Genomic DNA, 21,772 nt, shown 5'->3' with positions numbered 1-21,772 from the left:
TTTAGCCTTTACCTGAAAAGTCTACCATTTTTTCTGATGTATTGTTCTAATCTGGCTTAAATACTTCCCTAAACTCTTTGAAAAGTAGGACAAAAGACATGATGTTTTGACTGTAGTTTATAAAAATTATCCTAAGATATTTGTAATGGAGAGTGAGACCCTAAAGACCAAACAATTAACAGGAAGTACCTTCCTGTTTTTCTAATAGAGAAGAGAAAATGGACATTTGAAATGTTTTAAAATTTATTGTTTGACATCTGTCAGTGGTAGACTATTTTCCTGCTTTAGAATCTGTCTCTTTGAATGAAGGAGGCAATTATGTTCTGCCTTAATGGGCTGCTGAGACCGCCATAAAAAACAATTAGCTGCTGAGTCAATGTAAATAACTATATAAGCTCTGTTTTAAACACTTTTTTTTTTTTTTGGAACAAGGTTGGAAGTAAATACATTAATTTAAAAAAAACAGCAAGCAGATCCATTGTATGTGTCACTGTTCAGCTTTCTGGTCTATATGTTGCAAAGAAATGATTTGCTATGTAAAGATTTAAGTCATGGTCCTTTGCAATCATGAATAATATGTTCTGTGTCACTCCGTGAGGCTAGAATGATTATGTTGACATGTACAATTTAAGATTATTTCATCATTAATTCTTTTTAACAATTTTTAAGTGTGCATTTTTTAAGTAAATGTACATATAGCGTCTAACCTCAATTATATCTGTTTGCTTTAGTAGGATTATTTATCAGTGAAGTTAATTGTAGACAAAACACAGACTTAAAAATATATTTGAGTGATATTAGCACAATCAATGATCACTGCAACTACTTTACATTCTTAAATGTTAATTTGAAATTGTTTAGGAAGCTCTTCAATTAGATTACATGATAGAATTAGTGAGGCCACATTTGTAAGTTTGTGTTATTGATATGAGAATTTAGTACTCTTTTAAAAACTTACATTGAAAAATTAGCTTGGAAATCACTGCAAAACTTAATCCTTATCAACAAAACTTCCATGAGAATATGAACATGCCTGTTTTCAATTACCACTGAATTCCAATAAGGTACCATAATATCTTGTATAGAGTAGACATTAAATGTTTGTAGCTTGAATGAATGGATGATTTCTTGTTCTTTACATTATTTTCAGCAATGTGAAATGTTATTTATGAAAGGAAATTAAATTATAAGACTAATTTTCATATTTCAAGTAAAAGAAATGGGTTAGTTACTTAGATTTTTACTCTTTCTTCATCACAGTGCTACATTATTTAGAATACATCTTTAGCAAAATGAAGTGAGTTTTCATTGACCTATAGTTGAAGAAAGTCTGGTCAGTGGACTTTTGTCTACTGCTTGTTTTCACCATATTTTCATTGATTACATTTTAAGCTTCTTAGAATCTAACTGCAAGTATAGATCACAGCAAAAAAATAATTTGTCTTTAAACCACTAATTCAGAATATTCTGATCAATAATGTAACAGTGAGATGATTTAAATGCCTTATGCTATAGGGAGAGCTCTTGAAAAAAAAGTACCTTTCTTAAAGTCTCGATAAATAATCTGGATACCTAATTCACATATTTTATGTGTTTTGTTCCTTGTCTTTCTGGGGGTAAACATCCCCCTTGGGAGCCAGTAACCTGTTGGAGGAGGGAAATATGGAAAATGAATTCCCTTCAATGAGATAAGACCAGAGGCGTTAAAAAGAGGGTGCCCTTGGGTGCGTAGAGAAAAACTAACTACTAATCCTACCTGAGGAAATAAAAGGAAGCTGCATAAGGAGGTTGGCCACACTACTGTTTAAAGTAATTAAACAGTACAAAAGTAACATAATTATCATAACCAAATTGGCTAATAATGAAGGACTAAAGATATGTAGTCCATTTTGATAGTTGAATATTATGAGCATATTAAATGTTCCAAAATTTTTAGTATGATATGATATTTGATATGACTACAACTCAAAATTATACAATGAAACTTCAGTTGTATGAAAGACATGTGCATGCAAAAAAAAAAACACTAAAATTCACTTAATATATTATGGGTGATTTTCATGTTCCTCCTTCATGTTTTGTATATAAGCTTGACCTTTTCCCTTTGATGTGAACATGGTAATTTCTGCTTTTAGGAAGAGAGAATCATGACTAGCAAGGCAGGTGACAAAGGAAGAGCAAGTAACTTGAGATAACTTGATGTAGAATATTAAAAAGTGAACCCATAAATTGGAAAGAAAAGTAGAGTGAGAGTCAGGGATAGTGTCACATCCAAGGGAAGAGAATTGTTAGTGATATTAAATGCCTGGGATTCAAGAACAGCGGAGACAGATGAAGCCATTGCTCATAAAGGTGAGATCAGAGAGTCCCTGAGACTGTTGAAGAAAATGTGGGTCCTGTGAGGACTTGAAGATCAGAAAGTCAGTATTTCACTTAGCCTACTAAGTCTATTGTGTTTGTTTTGAATGGATGACCATTAAATATGAGTAACACGTGTATTTTAAAGTATTAAAAACGATAGTCCATAAAAATGATAATATATATCTGTGCAACACAATTATATATTATCAATGCATAGGTCATGCATTAATATACAAACATATCTAATATATTTGTATAAACCTATATAGTATGTATGCATAGATGCATATCTTTGCTTGTACATATCTCTCTGTTGATGTTGTTTTATATACATTTTTAAATCCAAAAAGGAAAATGGAACTCACAACAGGTATTTCAACAGAGGTATTTAAATCTGAGGAATAAGTTAAACAGCTGTAGAAGGTGACCAGGAGATTAGAAAGCTGATAATACCTCAGAGTCACAAAAAGAAGGTGTTGTCCTAGGGGGTGAGGAGTGTCCCCCAGCAGAGCTCCAGTTAAGGAGATAGAACACTCTGTGAGCATCCCAGGGGACAGGAAGGGTCAATGTCCTGACTTCTACCTCTTTCCATTTGTAATCTTCCACCAGTGCCGCTCGTGGGCCAAGTCTTCCTAGAACCAGCCGATGGCAAACTTGGGCTACATGGTTTACAGGGGTCAGTGCTCTGGGATGCAGATAAGAAGAGAAGTGGGGGAAAGGATGGAACATGTTTATTAGGCTGTCTATTGGGTAGAAATGAGGCTGACTCCCAACACTTCTTGATGGACTGATATATTTATGAAAATATTTAATGAAATCTACTTGTGGCTTTCATAGCTCGGTGGGTAAAATCTTGTCTCTCTCTGGTAGCAGAAGCATAAAGTAGATAATAGCAGAGTCATTTTCAACTCTCTGATTTTAGTGCATCATAAAAGTACTTCAGTTGTGTATGAATGCACTTTGCTGGAGTCATTTTCATATGCAATATTCACATAATGAATCGACAGAGTCCAGACAGTCTTACTGAAAATACCCATAACACATATGGATTTAGAACGTATGATTTTGTCTCATAAGAACGTTCAACTGCCATTTCTGCAGCCTACCTGTTTTATTTCAACCTATAATACTCTTTCTGTGGAGGAAATAAAACGTTTATAAAATTTAATCCTCAACAATAATTTCCTTTGTGGAAGAGTTGTAATTATCTCTAAACCAACCATGTTAGACCGCTCTTTTCTGTTATTACATATTTCTCTTACTGGTGTTGAGGTTATTAAAATTGTACTTCAAAAGTTAGTTCTTTCTAAGTGTTTTCCTTTTATACAATGTCAGACCTAAGCATTGCCTAAAATAATGCTTAAAGTAATGCCAAAAAATCAGGATATTTTTATCGTATTTTGTAATCTCCTTGTTCTTATTCCCAGTCATGTGTAGAGCACAACTATTTTAAACTTTTTTTAGATTACTATTTATTCATTTACTTTTTCATAGAAGCACTTGGGTACAGGCCAGAGGTAGGGCAGGGTGAGAGGATTCATCAGAGACAGAGTCGGGAGCAGAACAGATGGATTGACTGAAATACACTGCTGAGGGGAGCAATGGGTGAGACAGGAGAGGTCTGTTGCACCATGTGGGTCAGTTCCCTGGCTGGGGATTGAACTCAGGCCACAGTGGTGATAGTGCCCATAATTTTAATTATTTCTAAGGGGAAAGAACAAAGAAATACCACTCAGGAAAAGCATGTCATTTACTTTATGGTATAAATCCTATTCTGGAGTCTGTGAGCTCCCATTTCCATTTTAAAATGGAATTTTTCATTGCAGACGATTGGAACAGAACTCCATCAAGGTCATCCCGCCTGGAGCTTTCTCACCCTACAAAAAGCTTAGACGAATGTGAGTAGATGTTATTCTGGAATATATGTAACTTTTATTTTATCTATGTCACACCCACACCATGACACCCATTTAAGTATGAAGATTTAAGTGTCTAACACATTATATATAAGTGTGATGCCTATCTGATGACTAGTTCTATACTATTAAATGTTAAACGCTAAACTGTGTACTTAAAAAAAATTTCTATCATTTAACATAATGATTCACACGACTCTGATTGTTTGTGGTCAGCTCTTACACAACCCAAGTCTAGCTTGTTTTCAAAAATATCTTTGAGAATAATTTAAGCAATTAGCCAACCATTGATTAAAATGTGTGATTTTTAAAATAATTTAGTATGCTCAGAAGTTTCCTGTTACAATTTTTATACACGTATTGACAAGTAAAATGAACAGGAAGGCAATAAATAGCTTTCTCCTGTTGTAAATCTCACTGACATTCTATTCAATTTAACCCTATTTCTCATCTTAGTGACCTAAGCAATAATCAGATCTCGGAACTAGCACCAGACGCTTTCCAGGGTCTGCGCTCTCTGAATTCACTGTGAGTATATTTGGCCACTTCCCTGGGGAGCTTTAGTCCAACTATTCATGACTGTGGTCTTTTCCATTTGGACTTAAAAATAATTTGTGAAGTTTTTAATGTGAATGGTGAATCCTGTTATATTAATACAAATGACTGCATCTTTCTGGAGCTCTGCTAACCTAGCACTTAGTGCGGCCCATTTTTAGGCATATGTATTTTAGGATTTGATGATTTTGCTATTTGAGAGCAAAAGTCTCAGTCCCTTTTATAGGTAGTTTTGATTTCCTAGAATAAAAGGGAGATACTTGCTTTGGACCCTCTGTCCAGTGTCGTTATAAACTCTATGCAGATAGCCCCTGTTTCTGGAGACGGTATCAGTCCCCTTTAGAATCATGCCAGGTAAATAGTTACAGACACCAGTGAAAGACCCCAACTTCCCCCAACCCCCATCCTTCCTGAAAGAGCAAGTTTAATCTCAAAGAGCAGAGATAAAAAAGTATGACAGCTTTTTAATGTCAAAAGGACATTCAAGGAGATAACTATGTAAATTAAAGAAGTTCTAAAATGAATGAATAAAGCTGTTATTCCTTCCCACTTGTGAAGAAATCTTCAGGAGTCTACCAAGGAAAGTGAGCTTGATTTCCAATTTTAATTTTTAATTTAGAAAGTAGAGGCGGGCATGTTCTTGGTTTTGGTGTGCTTTCAGAGTTGATGCCAAGGCAAGTGTCCTCATAGATGCAAATTACCACAGAGCACTGAGGGAATTCTGAAGTGCCTGTGGAATCCCACAATGCACCCGGGCAGGACCCAGCTCAACAGTTTCTGCTCACTTATTCCAAAAGAAGGACTCAGGGGTCGCACCCACCTGAGCACAGGGCATCTGTTCAGAAAGATACACGCTTCCTTGAAGAGAGAAAGTGAAGACTGTCACTTCACCGGCACTATGTACATAGATTCATTTTGGTTTGTTTTTTGTCTTGGGATTTTTTTTTTTTTTTTTTTTTAATCAGAGTAAGTCAAGACTAGAGGAAAAATTGTTGGCAGGAAATAAAGAGCGCAGTCACAGATTGTCCTCAGGATGGATTGTCAGGTTCTGTAATCAAGTTCAGCACAAAACTCAAGAGCAGTGTCTCAATCATATCGTCCATAAAGTGCCATGTAGTGCATCCTGCACAATGATAGTATTGAATGTAGAGAAGATCCAAAAACAGAGCAAAATTCAAGTCCATATACAAATCCCTGATTTGTCAAGTATCTGTACCTCAAAGAAATGGAAAACAGAAATGAGTAGAGAAATTGTATTTATATGTGCATGCTTGCATACTTTATTATGAAGTTCTAATGCCTCAATTGACAGTTTCATGATTGTCAATAGGTTTCATGATTGATTAAAAATAATCTTAAAAGAAGGAAATTGAAGGAAATAATAAGTACACTATACGTTTTTGTACCACAATAGAGTATATATACTGAGACAAATGTAGTTATAATGAATTGTTATAAATTATTATGTAATAGGCTGAATAAATAAACTAGTAGCAAATCACAAGTGAGAAAGCACATGTAAAGGAACAGACACTCTGAATTGGCGTTTGCATCTTCGTAATCACACCTGTGAGTCATGTAGTTCTTCTGGAAAACTGTAGGAAAGCATGATCTTTACTTCACAGTTACATTTTTGTCTGAGACATTGTAGTTCGAAACATGGCAGCACTTGGAAGAGTGGGAACTGCTCTGTAGGCGTTGGGGTAGCTACACTGAGCCCTACAAACGTGTGAGACAGACTAGGAAAGAATCAAATAGCTGGGCTGTCTTAAAGTAAGTCCAAGTGTTTGAACTGGTATCATCTTCCCGGTGCATTCACGTTTTGAATTAACCTTCCAAGATTACTTAGCACCTACATCTTCCTTGAAGATTAAAAATAATGAACCACTGTGGCTAGTGGGAGCAGGCTTATAAAGTTAAAATAAGAAGAAATACAGTGCTTGAGGATATAACCATGGGGCTGGAGGGATGTGTAATATGCTGATAGGTTCTCTGGAAAGGCCTGGTCTTGGAGATCCTAATAGTAAGCCAGAGTTGAATCTTCCAGAAAGGAGTGAGGAGAGCATGAGATTGTGTAGACAACTGTAAGAACTGTGCTTCTTTTTAAAATCAAATTTATACTATACTAGTTTCTCTTACCCCTAGTAGGGTAATTACCATGTCTTTCTGAAATTATAAACTTAAAAGTAGAGAGTCAGTTTCATTAAATTATTGTATTTGCTAAAAAGGGAAAGTATTTAAAGATGATAGAATGCTAAATACCTTATTTAAAATGTTTGTACTGCATCTTATTTAAAATGTTTGTTATTTAATTACCAAAACAGTTTACTTTAGAGAAAGCTGGATTTGATTTGGTGAACATTTATAACGTCCTATTAAATAAATGCATTAACATTTACTTTATGAACATTTTATTACATTCTATTACATAACATTATATATTAATATATTTTATTAATTAACATGTTACATATTATTAACAAGGTATCATCATTCAGAAGATACACATATATTGAACCATTTTATTTTCAGAAATTTTTATTGCTCTCACTGTGACATCAACAAAACTATTGCAGTACTTAAGAATAATTTTCTAAGAACTCAGTGCATGCTAGCTTTTTTAGCCATTGTCCATAAACATTTTTTATTGTTTTCCATTTATGAGTTGGAAAGCTCCCTTCACATTAGCAAAATAAGGCTGTCATAAGATACAGTGGCAAAGCGTGTTACCTTTAGACACTAGATGACTTTAGACAAATACTGCCTTTAACACTTCCTAGGCTCATAACTGAACTGAAATGATAGCAGTTCCCCACTTTTCCTGTGTCCCCAGGATCCACTTAGTGTCCAACATAGCAGTGCATGGAAGATACAGTACACTTATCCTGGGGATATACTTATTACCCAGCTGGTTTTGTTAAAACAAATATTCAAGAGCCAACAGGTCGGCTAGCTACAGCAAATTCTTGTCCTTAGTATGTATTAATTTATATATGCCTGGATTTGGATCATTCCAGAGAAATTTTATGCCCCAGATCCTCAGCCCATGATCTTCCTCGTTCCTCCCCCCCATGAATTCTTTGTACATAACTGTAGTTCACTACTGATTTCTCTGCGTCCCTTACTCTCCCCACCCCCCAAAGTTCCAACCACATTTACTCTGCCAGACTTGATTGTTTGAGTCTTTTTTGGACAACTGTTCACTCTCCTGCTCAGTATCTTGGATTTTGCTACTGGTTTGCAGTGAAAGGGAACATGGAGCCACCACTGCTTTCTCTTTCTCTTTTTTAAAGTGGATTCTCTTAAAAATTGCTTAGCACCTTAATTCTAAGCATGCATTGATTTTCATTTGTAAGGCTAGCTCTCCCGTGCTTCCGTGCTTATTTAGATAAGACTGCCTGTTGCATTTTTTTTTTTTTCATGATAGCCATTGAGTAAATTTTGGTCTTATTTCTCTTCATCAGAATTCTGTCTTCTATCAAAAAGACAGGACACTTCAAAAGCTTAGACATCAGTGATTCTATATCCTACTGTCTTCCTATCTTCATCTTGAAACTCATCATGGTGAAACTAGAGTTAGAGTTAGCATTCTTACTCTTCCTTCTAGTAGTTATAAGAGCTACCTTAACATTTCCCTGTTGTTCCAAAGGTTGAAAAAAATATCTTTATCAGCATAATTGTGCACCATACATAGTGTGCTGAATATAAGCCATGCATAAGACAACTGTCATTTTTGGTATGTGAACGATATTATCCAAATCACTCATGTACTTACTTTCTTTTCCGCTGAATTCATTTTTATCTTTCAATTTCTTTTTTACATTTTCTTTCCATCTTTTAACTGTTGCACAAATTCTCACTGGTCTTCGTATACTTTATATATTTATGAAATGACATGCTTTTCCCCTCATTTTTACATCTTTTGGCCCCATTTTCTTGACTATGAACCAATGTCTTTGTCCTCATCTTTGAATATTTTATATTTCAACTCCTTTTTCCTGGATGCCATTTTGATTGCACTGTGAGTAAACTACTCAAGCCTCTTTGTAGACAAATCTCATTCCCATCACATTGATGAAGCGTTTTTATTATAGTACCTTTATGATTGACAGACCCTCTAGCTGAAAACACCTACCCGGGTACATTGCCTGCGTCCTTTTTTCCACTTGTGTGCTGAACTTCTCTCACTGACAATAAACACCTACCTCTCTTGGCATGATCTTTAAGAAAACAGAATGATTTATTGGGAAAAAAAAGTTTTATAACAGAAACATGACTCATCTCCTCAGCAATCCTTCCTTCACGCTGTTTCAACCAACCTTTGATGAAAAGTCCCAAAGGAAGAAGATACTTAGACTTTTCACCCCCGTGTTCCCTATGTGCCTACTTCACAATTTATAGGCAACTTATTTCCTATTAAATCTCAGTGGATTCAAACTACAAAATCTCTTCAGTATTCCAAATCGTGTTTTTGGATTGCTGTTGTTCTTTGAGCCCAGTCTTACTCATCTCTGTGCTAACAGTGCTCTGGACATCGACAAATAATGACCAGTTGACCATACTGTTGGGTTCAGTTTAATTGGCTCAAAACCTAGTGAAGTTCTAGCACATAAGAAGCAGCTCATAACTTGTGGAGTGAAGTGATTGGAAGATATTGAATGGAAGCCATCTTGTCCGCTCCTTTGTGTTCCTGAAGCCCTCCCTTAGCCATCCCTCACCTTACAGATAAATTTTTTCTTTCTTTTTAGTGCCCTCACCTCCTTGACCCTGGTGATATGGAATTCTTTGTTTTGTTATTTTCATTAGTTTTCTAATCAACACGCTTTTTTTTTTTTTGAAAAGCATTGATATTCTACACATACAAATATTTGCTTATAATTTATAATTGTACCATTGGAATATATACTAGTGGAATGTCTTTTTACTCAATGTGACATAGCATGCAGTTTTATTGATTTCCTTGAGGATTTTCTTCATATTTTATATTTGTTCCATTACTCACTGATGTCTTAAAAGGAAACAGCTTTCCTCTAACGCTTACTCATCTCTCTTCTATTGTTACTTTCCTCCTTTCCAAACAGAAATCAGGTACTGCTGCCAAATATATTATTTTGACTCTCACTTTAGCTTTCAACTTTATGTATTTATTTATTCCCCCCCATAGTTGTGTTCAGATTTTCAAAGTGATATATTTCCTTTGCAAGAAAATATGAAAATAAAGAAAAATACATAAATACAAATTCATATCAAGTCTGGATGGCAAATCACTGACCATCCAGATCTTTTCTATTTTCTGCCTGTGTATTTAAACATGTATATATTTTTCAAACAAAACTGAAGTCATACTGCAAGAGACACATTTATATTACATTTTAAACATAAGCTTATATCATAAACACTTTCATGTCACTTTTCTCCAAAACATGGTTGTTATGAATTTGAAATATGTATTTTAGCCAATTCCCTGGTGTGGAATTTGGATACATTTTATTTTTGCTTAAATTTTCACTGTCATAATTATGCCATGATTAACAATTTATGTATAACTATTGCATTTGTCTCTGAATATTTTCTTAAATTCCTAAGAGTAAAAGTACTATATAAATATTTTATAAGTTTTGACATGTCAAATTGTTCCCTTACATGTATAATTTCTACCTTTTTTTATACATCACTGGTGGGTCTCCTGCTTCATGGGCTATATAATAGATAGACATTATTGCCTTTAGACCTTATTTACGGGCAATTAATGATGAGTCCATTTCCACTTGTTTGTCAATAAAATTGCCCTATTTCACCCTTTTTGTTAGTTTATTCCTTAATTTTTCCCCTGCAAATATATGTCTTGACTTCATTCACTTGCTGTCATGTCACTACCTGCCAAAGTAGTGGACGCCAGGTATACCAAGGAGTTGGGTCTCAATCTTTGCACTTGGTAACTGATCAGAGTTTGGTGGTGATCAGAGTGTGCCTGTGCATGTTTCGGGGGCGGGGGGGGCTGTTCACTGAGGAAATCCCCCTGTGCTAGTACTAATGATTAGTGTCTTCACAGTCCTTATAATTCTTAAGCACACATATATACATAAGCAAAACCTTGCCTCTGTATAGATTCCATTCACTTCTAATTTACCAAAATGATTAGTTCAAATCCATTCTTTTAATGAGTAATAGATTCTATATTTAATGTTCTCCTTTCTAATAGACAGTAAACAGTAGACCCTTATTACCTATGAAGTGTGTGTGTAAAGAAACATGGCATTTAATAGTAGACATTTCTATGAAAGGGTCTTACAATTGTGAGCTAATATCACTTAGGTTCAGCTTTTTATTGTCCTATATTTTCCAGACTTTTTATGGTAAGCCTACATGTAATCTGTAATCGGGAAAAAGAATTGCAAATTGAAGTTTGGTTACGGAACTATAACTTTAATGATGTATGTAATATTTACTAATCTCCCATATATGTGTTGGATGAATAGAGTATGTTGGTCTGATTTTTATTTTTTAATTTCAATTATGTTTTCCAGCGTCCTATATGGAAATAAAATCACAGAACTTCCAAAAAGTTTATTTGAAGGACTGTTTTCCTTACAGCTACTGTGAGTATCTGATTATTTCTTATCTGCGGAACCTAGGTATTACGCTGTGGTCAGTGTGCCGGCTCATATTTCATGGAGGCTTCAGAAATATTTGACCCACAATAGCATCATTCAATGAAATGGAAAAGATTAGTTTGGTGGATCTCACATTAGTGATGGTTACTTATTTGGAGGGGCAACATTCTGAAACTGTTCCATTCTTTTTTCTCTACGCTATCGTAAGTGCCAGCATCCTATCATTTAAAGCTTATCCAGTGCCCTTTGTGAACATTCTCTTTTTTGAATTAACGATAGAAAGGACAGTGATAGGTTTACCTATCTTCGTCCAAAGATTGCAGGAATGAAAATGTTAGAACAGCTCCCCAGAATAAAGGTGGGAGCAGTAGGCCAGAACCCAGCAGAGATACCCAAACTCATCTTCAGTGAACTACCTGTAAGTCCCTGGGTTGTGTCTTTCAAGACTACTCTGGTGAGATAGTAGCTACTACTCATTTATCACAAAATAAATAATAAATAAATAATTCAGTAGACATATCTGTAAAGCAAGAGTTGGCCCCGCTGTTTTAATAAAGGCTTTTATGAAAAGGAAATATAAATTAAATTAAAATATGGTCAGGACTAGACAGAAAAATTCTGTCCAAGTCATCAAACATGTGTCCAGGTCCTCACTTGGGTCACACACTGGCCTAGAACTATGGGAACCAAGATGAGTATGATAACATTTCTTCTAGTTAGCTCACCGTCAGCCTATTTTAAAAATTTTAAGTTTCCAATGTTATTTTCTTTTTCAGGTATATGCATTTGTTGAAATTAGGGTAATGACTGTTTCTTTGGTAAAAATGTATTCCTAATCCCACAAACTCTCCAACCTTTTTATTATTTAGTAAACATGTTCATAATTGCATACTATTATCACATTGTAAATGTTTCTTATCACCCAGAAATATATTTTATATAAGAAGCTACTTCTCATCTATAGATGCACACAACAGCTTGTTACTAAAAAATATTTAACTTGCTGTGTGTAATGCTCTCCATTCTTCCCTCCACCCTCTCTCTCTTTAATACCACAAGACTCAATACATTAATTTTACAAAGGACCAATAAGCAGTGATAAATATGACTTTTGTGATCGAATGATATTGAGTTTCAAATTACTTTGTAAGACTTGCAATGGAATTGGCAAATATTCTTTCTATTATTTAATATAATTGTTCTATATACACACAGGTGTAGCTCAATACTCTGGTCAGGTGGGGTCCACTTATTATGTATACCTCTGGCATTCTTCTAGTCTTCCTTAGCATTTTTCTCCTTGTCATTGCCACTGTCCTGCCTCATACCAGCTCTTGAGATGGCACTATCTTGCCTAGTATCCTGCCTACTACTGGCATTTTCTTTCCATTTCTACACACCTATTTATATTTGATATAAGGTGTTAAGAGATCATGGGGTATGCATGCAGCTAAGCTTTACTTAAAAGCCAACTCAGTCCCTCAGCATAATGCTGTTTCTCTAGATTAAGAGCCACTCTTAAGATTAATGCTCTTTCTCTAGATTAGCCTGCTGGGTCTAAAGTGATAGGAGTGTCTCTTGACAGAGAACTTGGCTAAGTGAAGCATCTCTGATCTGCTTGAAATGATGAGGTATTGGGAACAAACAGGTAACAGCTAGGAAAGAAGCTGCCACTTTCTTACCCTCTACTCCCATAATTTTTTTTTGGACCACATACATTTAAAATTAAGGGCAAAATGCTCAGAACACCTTCTGTAGTTGTTCTCAAGTCTCCCTACCATCTCCTTTTGCTAAATTTTGTGTTTTCCAGCTCCTTACTTCAGTTAGCTGATGAGTAGAGAGCTGTCAGTATGGAAAGAAATGAAAGTAGTCATCCAGACCTCAAATTAGGCTCCTAATCTTTTAAGAAACTGTTGTGGAGGTCCTAGAAAAAAACAAAACTTAATTCTTAAAGGGAAATTTTTAAAAGTACAGTCAAGAAAATCACCAGGGGAATATCACGGACTTGATGTGCATGGAATATTAAAAAAGTCAGTAAGGAAAACTGGAATACCTTATAGTAGTCAAAAATAGAGACTTTTGTGATCACAAGAGATAGTATTTCTCAATGTTAGATACTAAAGCATAGAACCCAAATCACATTGCACATATTTTTGGAGCTACTAAATATTTATAACAATCTTAAGTACCAAAGCATTGAACTTAATGATGATAGAGAAAAGGTATCCTGCCCCCCCCCAAAATAACAAAAACAAAAATCCACTGCCCAGAGACTTCACACTTTGTGCAAATCAACAGGCCTAAATGAAACAGGTGACAAGAGAAGATTGAATTGAGTGTTACCTTTGAGGCTGGAGAGAGGACTATTTTAGTTGGGTGGAAATTGTGCCTGGAAAAAGTCCAGATTTTCTGTGATCTGATTAAGCATGAAAGTGGGGAAAAGTTTTGAGGAGGGACAAGTATATTCCCAGGACTCAATGAAACCTCAGGCTCAATCACATGTATCCAGTGAGAAGGTTGCTGGCCCAATTCTGATCTGTAAGCCCCAGTGCCAGAGAATATTAATGGAGGAAAAAAATGAGTTATGAGGTATTGTACTAAACCATGTTAAATGGCTATTTCTTACATACCAGGAGAACCTTGAATATGACTAAGTTTTCTGTCACGCCGAGAGGAAGGTAAATTTTCCATTCAACAGTAAATATTGATTGGGCATAAAATATGTGCCAGGCACATGGGACCATCAGCGACCAAATTGGACAAATATCCCTGCTGTCTGGGATATCTTTGGGGTAGGGACCTACAAATGGCAGTCAACAATAACATAATAAAGATGGAAATTTTATATATATATATATATATGTATATATATGTATATGTATATATGTATGTATGTATGTATATGTACATATGTATGTATGTATATGTATAAATTATATATGTTGTATATTATATAGATATAGATATATAATATATATAGCAGAAGGAAATATGCACTTAATAGCAAAAGTCAAACAAAGGAAAGGAATTGAAAGCAGTAGGTTGAGGAAGAGGGCAAAGAGCAGGCTTACTTGAAAAGGCCAGATTGCAGCAGACGGACAAAGCCAAAGAGCAAGTCATACAGCTGAGAGAACATTCTATGCAGCAGGAAAGGTGGACTGGTGTGTGGCCTGTACGACTGGAGCTGAACTACCTGGACAGAGAAAACTTGGGAGGTGGCAGGCCCACAGGGCACCCAGGATTCTATGGGGTCCTCCAGGAAACCTGAGATCCAGGTCGGGACTCAGTTTACCCAATAAACTAGAAGTTGTGTGTGGTGTTTGCTTGTAGGATCACTGAGAAAGTCCTGCCAAGAACAGCAGCATGTCTGATGTGGGTTCTAGGAGAATCTCTGTGTCTGCTGTTTTAAGAACTGGCTATCTTTTCATGGGGCAGCACCAGAGGACCCTATTTTATGGTATTTGGATGGTGTGCTGGACAGCAGTGGTGAGGTCTCACCCACCATTCTCTCCTGTCTACCTCTGCATCTTTTGTAGAATAGATTTGGTGATTTTAATGAATCAATGATAAATATCACTAGACTTAGGCACTCATTTGACCACAGTTCTTTGCTATCCCCTAGTTCTGCCCCTGGTTTCTAAATTTTTACAAAATGTTTGTGCTGTGGTTAAAAGAAATCTATTTGTTGATTGGGTTTTCTCAAGAAGCACTGAATGGTGAAGGTGGATTAAAAAGATGCTACACGTTAATTCTACAACTGTTTGATCAAACAGATTATTGAATGCCAACAAGATAAACTGCCTTCGGGTAGATGCCTTTCAGGACCTGCACAACTTGAACCTTCTGTCATTGTATGATAACAAGCTCCAGACCATCGCCAAGGGGACCTTTTCACCTCTGCGGGCCATCCAGACCATGTATGTGTGTGCTTGATGTGTGCCAAATCAGATGCCACTCATTTTCACTTTGAATTTGAGAGTTGATTCCATTGAAAGTCATGTATAAAAGTGTCCTGTGTGTGTTTCTGAAAGGCATTTGGCTCAGAACCCCTTCATTTGTGACTGCCATCTCAAGTGGTTGGCGGATTATCTCCACACCAACCCGATCGAGACCAGCGGTGCCCGCTGCACCAGCCCCCGGCGTCTGGCGAACAAAAGAATCGGACAAATCAAAAGCAAGAAATTCCGTTGTTCAGGTAATTTCTTTCTTCGTGTGACCTCTCCCCTGTGTTACCAAAAATAGTGATTACGTGAGGCCTGGGATCAACTGGCCTTCCACTGAATTCCCAAAGATTGTAGAGCCGTATTTTTACCCTCAGCTCATAAAGAAAAAAATGGACAGAACAATTCATATATTAATAGTACTTGACTAGGTAACATTTTAATACTCTATCCAGCAGAAGGAGTAGGCTACCAGCCAACAGAAAACAATGTCTGGATATTTCACACTCTATTCCCATGGTTCAAACTCCACAGGAGATTTTAGATCACTCAGAATGTCCTTTCAGCTTATTAAATCTCGTGTTTGTTGTATCATTTCCAGTGAGCAACTTCAGGTAATCAATCATTTCTTCTGAAAATGAACTGAGACGTTCCAAGGTAGAGGGGAGACGACCTTGATATTTTGTTTCTCACCCTCAATGCCACTTTTCATTTTGCATTCTCTTTCTGGCACGGTGACAATATTTTTTTTCCCAAAAAAAGACCATCTTTAAACATGTGGGGGCCATTACATTTATTTATAATAAGCTAGAGGTAGCTGCACCGTACCAATACGAAGTAGAAAGCTCCCTTCATTGAAATTCACTGTGTGTGATGGTGTAACCTTTTCCGTTTTCTTTGAGAGAATGCATTGTATGTGTCGTTCGTAGTACGCAGCCTGACTGTTCCAGGCGTATGTCACATTCAGCAGTTAATTCATACTAAAAAGCTAATATCCAAATAAAGCTGTTTATTGTCCACGGTTCTAGATTTACTACTCACTGTGCATTGTACTCCAGCCACTGCTGTGAATAGTCATTTTTCACTTAATGGTCTTTAGTAACTTTAGTTCATTCTGAATCTAATATAACTCATATCTCTGCTTGCTGATATTCAGGTGCATCTTCTATTTTTTTTCTCTTTTTTTATTTAGCTAAAGAGCAGTATTTCATTCCAGGTAGGTTTTGCTCGGTAGTAGGACTAACTGCAGACACCCTTTCCTCACCTTATAAAATAGAGCTCCTGAGACTTTGAAATGCATGCTTTTGAAAGTGCAGTGGGTACTCTAGCTAGCTTTCCTCTTGCATAGATCATGTGTAGCTGTTTCCTGAAAACAAACCTGACCTTTGCATGCAGCTTCTGATATCCAACATGTATATATTATTAAATGCCCACTTTTTTTTTCCCTCTCTCTCTCCTACTTTGGCACATGAGCTAAAAATTTTCACAGTAACTAAAATGTTTGAACCTATGGCTTTCTACTTAAATCTTCTTCTTTTTGTTGTATATCTGACCTTTCCAACTGTTTTTAAAATCTAGCTCATAGAGCTGGTTTTAAAGACAGAGGCCTTTCTGTTGTCAAAGAGCTAGTTCTACATGAAATCAGTTACCACGCAGGGACTAGCATCTTCAATCCAGAGACTGACTTTTGAGATTCATTTTCTTATTAAAAAGGTGTCCCGGGGCCCTCCCTGGTGGCACAGAGGGTTGAGATGCAACACTGCAAGCTGGCCGCAACTGCTTCAGTGTGAATTCAATCCCCCACCCCGGAGATGACCCACATGGTGGAATTCGATCCCCCACCCCGGAGATGACCCACATGGTGCAGCTGACCTCTCCTGGCCCGCCCGCTGCTCCACTCAGCAGTGTACTTCATCAGTCGGCCTTTTCTGCTCCCCACTCCGTCTCTGGTGAAGCCTCTCGCCACCCCTGTGCCTCTGGCCTGCACCCCAGTTCTGTATGAATGAATAAATAAGTAAATGTTAAAAAAAAAAAAAAAGTACCCCTTTCATGGCTTCCTGTCACTTCTGTCTTTCTACCGAGCAGCAGCTTCCTATTCATTGGCAGCTGTCGGTTGCCTGTGAAATCACACACTTGCTTACCTGGAGTCACAATAGAACCTCCCAGAACACTCCTGCCAAATGCATCAGAACTGAGTGAAGGGATGGAAACTTTTTACCCCTACGACTTTAGCACTCTTTAAGGCTGATGATTCTAGAACTAGCTCTCTGAAATATGTTTCTTTACTTGCCTGCCAATTGTGTAAAATGCCTCTTGCCTTGTTTGTTTTAAACTTTGATATAAAAACACATGTTGGGAATTGACTGGTTAGTTGTAGTATCTCCTGGGTAGATCCAATATTATGTTTATGTTTTAGCAGCTATAAAGAAAAAGTTATTTCTACAGCATCAGTCTACAAACTATATTTTCAAAAAAAAAAGCTCCAGGTTTAGTCTCATTTTAAGTAGATACTATCATTTGTCAGTATTAAATTTTAATTTGAATGACTCATACATCAAAAAGATTTTTTAATTACTTTATTACTTATTTTGAAATGGAATGACCAATAACATTTTATATGTCAACATTTACTGCACGAGAAGTAACATGTTGAAAAGAACAATTGATTTTCCTTTATTGGTGATCTTTAAAATTCATTGTTTTTACCTAATTATTAAAGAGTTGTCTGATAGGCCACCCACAAAATAAATATATTAGTATGACCTAAACCCCAAAATTACACTTAATGTAAATGTTACCAAATTATTCACCGTAATATAATTAAATAGGTTTTAACAATTTGGAGACTAATAGTTTTAGTCCACTAAATCAAGAAAAGAAGTGAAGTTGTTTTTATAAATTCTGATACAACTTTGCCTTCTCATAAATGGTAAACAGGATAGTTCTTGGAAAATGTCTTCATATCAGATATCATAATTTTAACTGTCAGTTTCTGATCCCTCAGTTTATATACTTTCAAGCAATAATTATCCAAGGGAGACTTCAGAGGAATTCTTGGGACTTCCACTCACTTTGTTTTTCCAGAGTTTTATGGAAAATTGGAGGCTGCATAAAGAGCCACCCCAAAATAGGCATCAGTAACCTTGCATTCAATGCAGATTATTTTAACTGTAAGAGACTTAGAGTACTTTGCACTGGAATTTGGTCATTGCACTTTCAAAACTACATCTTAAACCATGGTACAACGCAGAGCACAACCAAGCTATGGCATGAAGTACCAAATAGAGTGAAACTGTTATTTTCAACTTGGTAGGCTTCTTAGGAAATTCTGATTCCATTTCCAATGCATGACATGATTTATGAAGTGGAAGAGTCGTTAAAAACATGTAAGCCCCGACTTAAGGATGCATCCAGTGTGCTAATGATAGCCCTTGAAGAGTTCCAGGATTCAGTTATCACTTAATTGTGTGTGTTTACTCGCTGCCACCATGCTCCATGGCATTCCAGATATTGCAGTGATAACTCAAGAGAAAATCTATCTTGCAGAGAGTTCATCTTTTAAAGGAATCGACATGAACTTAATTTGTGCTATGCGTCTTGTATGCCATTGCTTTCCTTATAAGATCACTATGCTTCCAAGAGTTATTATAAAAGTTGACAAAGCATGACAGTCCCTGTCATCTCATGCCGTTCCCTCGTAATTGCCATAATAAGGAAAGAAGGAAGAAACCTTAGTTCTAGACATATTTATAAATGCCTATTATTCTAAACTGGGATTGCTCTGTCTCTCTTTTCCTTCTTGGTGATCTTTACTTTTGCAGGAATTCACCATTTGGGCTGTAAGTAAATGTGTCTGATCTGAAACACAATGTCCTCTCTTTTCAATCCTGCTGTACCTTCCTCTAGTCTTGCACCTATTTTTTCCCCCCAAGAAGAAACCACAGATCTTTTGAGCTTCTCTGTTGTCCTTGTAGCTCACCTTGAACTTCTTCCCGGATGTTGTTCCCGAAAGCTGTTGTTTCCATTGTGCAGTTCTGAGGAACCGTGGAGACATGTTTCAGTATAGCCCCTTCTTTGTGTTTCCAGGAAATCTTCGGTAGTAATACTCTTACTATGGTCCTAAACCTTCTGCGGGAAGAATGCATGTCATGTAAACAGTATTATGTTTCCAGAACGTCTGTAGCTTTTCTCCTGCTTCCCTTCATCTTCCCTCTCGGTCTCCCCCTTGGCCTAGTGGATGGTGTAGTGATTATGTAGCGAGATTTTCTGTTGTGCTTGATCTAACCATGTGGTTGCCAGGTATGAGTAAAACATGGTTCCGTCAAGCACCATGGAACGTCACGCAGCTTTCTACAGCATGACAAGCTGCTGAGGCTTAAATCAGGATTTACTTGTCTCTTTTTATAAAATCCAAATAAAAAAAAGAGGGCTTTTTAGGCATTTCTGAAGATTAGGTGAGAGGGAGAGAATAATAAAAGACCATAGAAAATTTTAAAACCTGAGTACATCTATTTGCCTTGAAAGCCCTGATTTAAAATGATCTCTAGGATGATGTTTATTACTGGACACATTTTAAAATTCTTGACTCAGAGCAAAAAAAAAATCAACTTTTTAACAACGAAGAGCCATCGTGTGATAGGCTAGAATGGCTCATCACTGGATCAGCAGAAAGTACAGCTGTGAAAAGCTCAACTCTATGAATGTTTTCCTGTCCTGTGAATCTGGTTACTCTTTTTTCCAGCAAATTCCAAGCCCTTGTTTTAACCCTCTCCTGACATCCATTGACCAAAAATTTCCCAAGTTGTCTCCCTGCTGCATAATCTATAGTTTATCTTACTTTCTTCTTCCTACAAATTAACAACTCTTCTAACCTTTAGACTCAGTACCTTTTCTTGTTTGACTTGAATCCTCACTAGGTACAGAAGATTATCGATCAAAATTAAGTGGGGACTGCTTTGCAGACTTGGCTTGCCCTGAAAGGTGCCGCTGTGAAGGAACCACTGTAGACTGCTCCAATCAAAAACTCACCAAAATCCCAGACCACATTCCCCAGTACACTGCAGAACTGTAAGTTCATCTCGCAACAAAATCCGGGAAGGGAACAAGAGCATCAGTAAGCCCTGCAATGTTTGTCTTGGCCTTCCCGTCTCCATTAATCTTCAAAAGTACACGTTGGCATTAGTCTTCTCGCACAAAAATAGATGAGAGGCTCTCTTACTTTATCGTTCTGGCCCATGACAACTACAGATATTAATTAAACTCTCAAAGTTTGCATTAGCACATAATAATGCTAATGGGAAGAAATTCGCTTGATATGTATTTTTGGGTATTATTTATACCCACACCCATTTCTGAGCACGCAGCATATTTTTTTTTTTTTTAAGATTTATTTATTTGTGCATATAGAACTAGGGTACAGGCCAGAGACTCAGGGGTGGCGAAAGACTTCACCAGAGACAGAGTAGGGAGCAGAACAGGCAGATCGACGAAGTACACTGCTGAGGGGAGCACCGGGCAGGTCAGGAGAGGTCTGCCTTGCCATGTGGTCACCTCCGGGGCAGGCGGGGATCGAACTCATGTGGAAGTGGCTTAAGCTTCTTAGTGCTGTGCTTTAACCCGCTGCACCACCAGGGAGGGCCAGCAGATTTTTGAACATTCTTCATCTCTCTCAACCAAAGGGTTCTTTTTGATCTGCTTTACTGTGCACGGACTCACAGGTGGGTGACTATCAAGCGTGAAATAACAGTGGGCTGATTTTTATGTGTGTGTGTGTGTGTGTTTTAGCTGAATAACCTATAGCATAGTACATAGTAGGAAAAGTTGAAAAGACAGACTGTGATTGCACTTTGCTCATAAGTCTACCACGGGGCCTCACACATAGTAGGGGCTGTATCTGTTTCTTCAATTGCGTAGCTGTACTACACTCTTATTTCTAATTGTAAGACATTTAATGCTGAGACTCTAAAAATTCTAAGAAAACCTGGTAGAATCTTGGTTTCTGAACATCTTCGCCATGTTCTTGCAGAGCACAATCTGGTGTTTGACACTGGCTGCTTTCTGAAGTTGGTTGTGTCTTGGTGCCTATGGAATACTTTTGTCTTCCACTAGGTGATATCCCCTTGAATAATGGGACTGTGTTTTACAGTTTATATCCACTGTGCCTGTACTCATGCCTGTATTTGATGAATTTTAAGGATTTTGGATGATGACAAATAGTGTAATTGTTTTCAAACAGATGGCCAAAGCTAACTACTGTATGGCTATAGTGATGCATTTTTATTCTTATTAATTCATGAATATTTCATAGCTCCAGTACTTCTAGAAATGTATGGAGACAATGCAAGAAAAGCCCTGAATTCTATTTATAAGATCTCATAGGAAATGA

General features: G+C 36.8%; 1 protein-coding gene across 5 annotated transcripts in view; it reads left to right on the top strand.

The window, feature by feature from the left end:
• The window catches only part of SLIT2 (slit homolog 2 (Drosophila)), a 289,330-nt gene that overhangs the window by 195,511 nt on the left and 72,047 nt on the right, over window positions 1–21,772 (top strand). For 3 of the 5 annotated variants that reach the window (XM_004681382.2, XM_012724161.1, XM_012724158.1), the window contains 7 exons: window positions 4,188–4,259; window positions 4,734–4,805; window positions 11,360–11,431; window positions 15,220–15,363; window positions 15,478–15,641; window positions 16,580–16,603; window positions 20,304–20,454. In XM_004681382.2, coding sequence (XP_004681439.2) covers window positions 4,188–4,259; window positions 4,734–4,805; window positions 11,360–11,431; window positions 15,220–15,363; window positions 15,478–15,641; window positions 16,580–16,603; window positions 20,304–20,454 — 699 coding nt within the window. The remainder of the gene's footprint in view (window positions 1–4,187; window positions 4,260–4,733; window positions 4,806–11,359; window positions 11,432–15,219; window positions 15,364–15,477; window positions 15,642–16,579; window positions 16,604–20,303; window positions 20,455–21,772) is intronic. The other 2 variants (XM_004681383.2, XM_012724159.1) reach the window with 1 other exon arrangement.

This window comes from Condylura cristata, unplaced genomic scaffold (genome assembly GCF_000260355.1).
Source record: "Condylura cristata isolate star-nosed mole 26May11 unplaced genomic scaffold, ConCri1.0 scaffold00012, whole genome shotgun sequence".
Lineage (NCBI taxonomy): Eukaryota > Metazoa > Chordata > Mammalia > Eulipotyphla > Talpidae > Condylura > Condylura cristata.
This window is presented reverse-complemented; position numbering and strand designations above follow the sequence as displayed.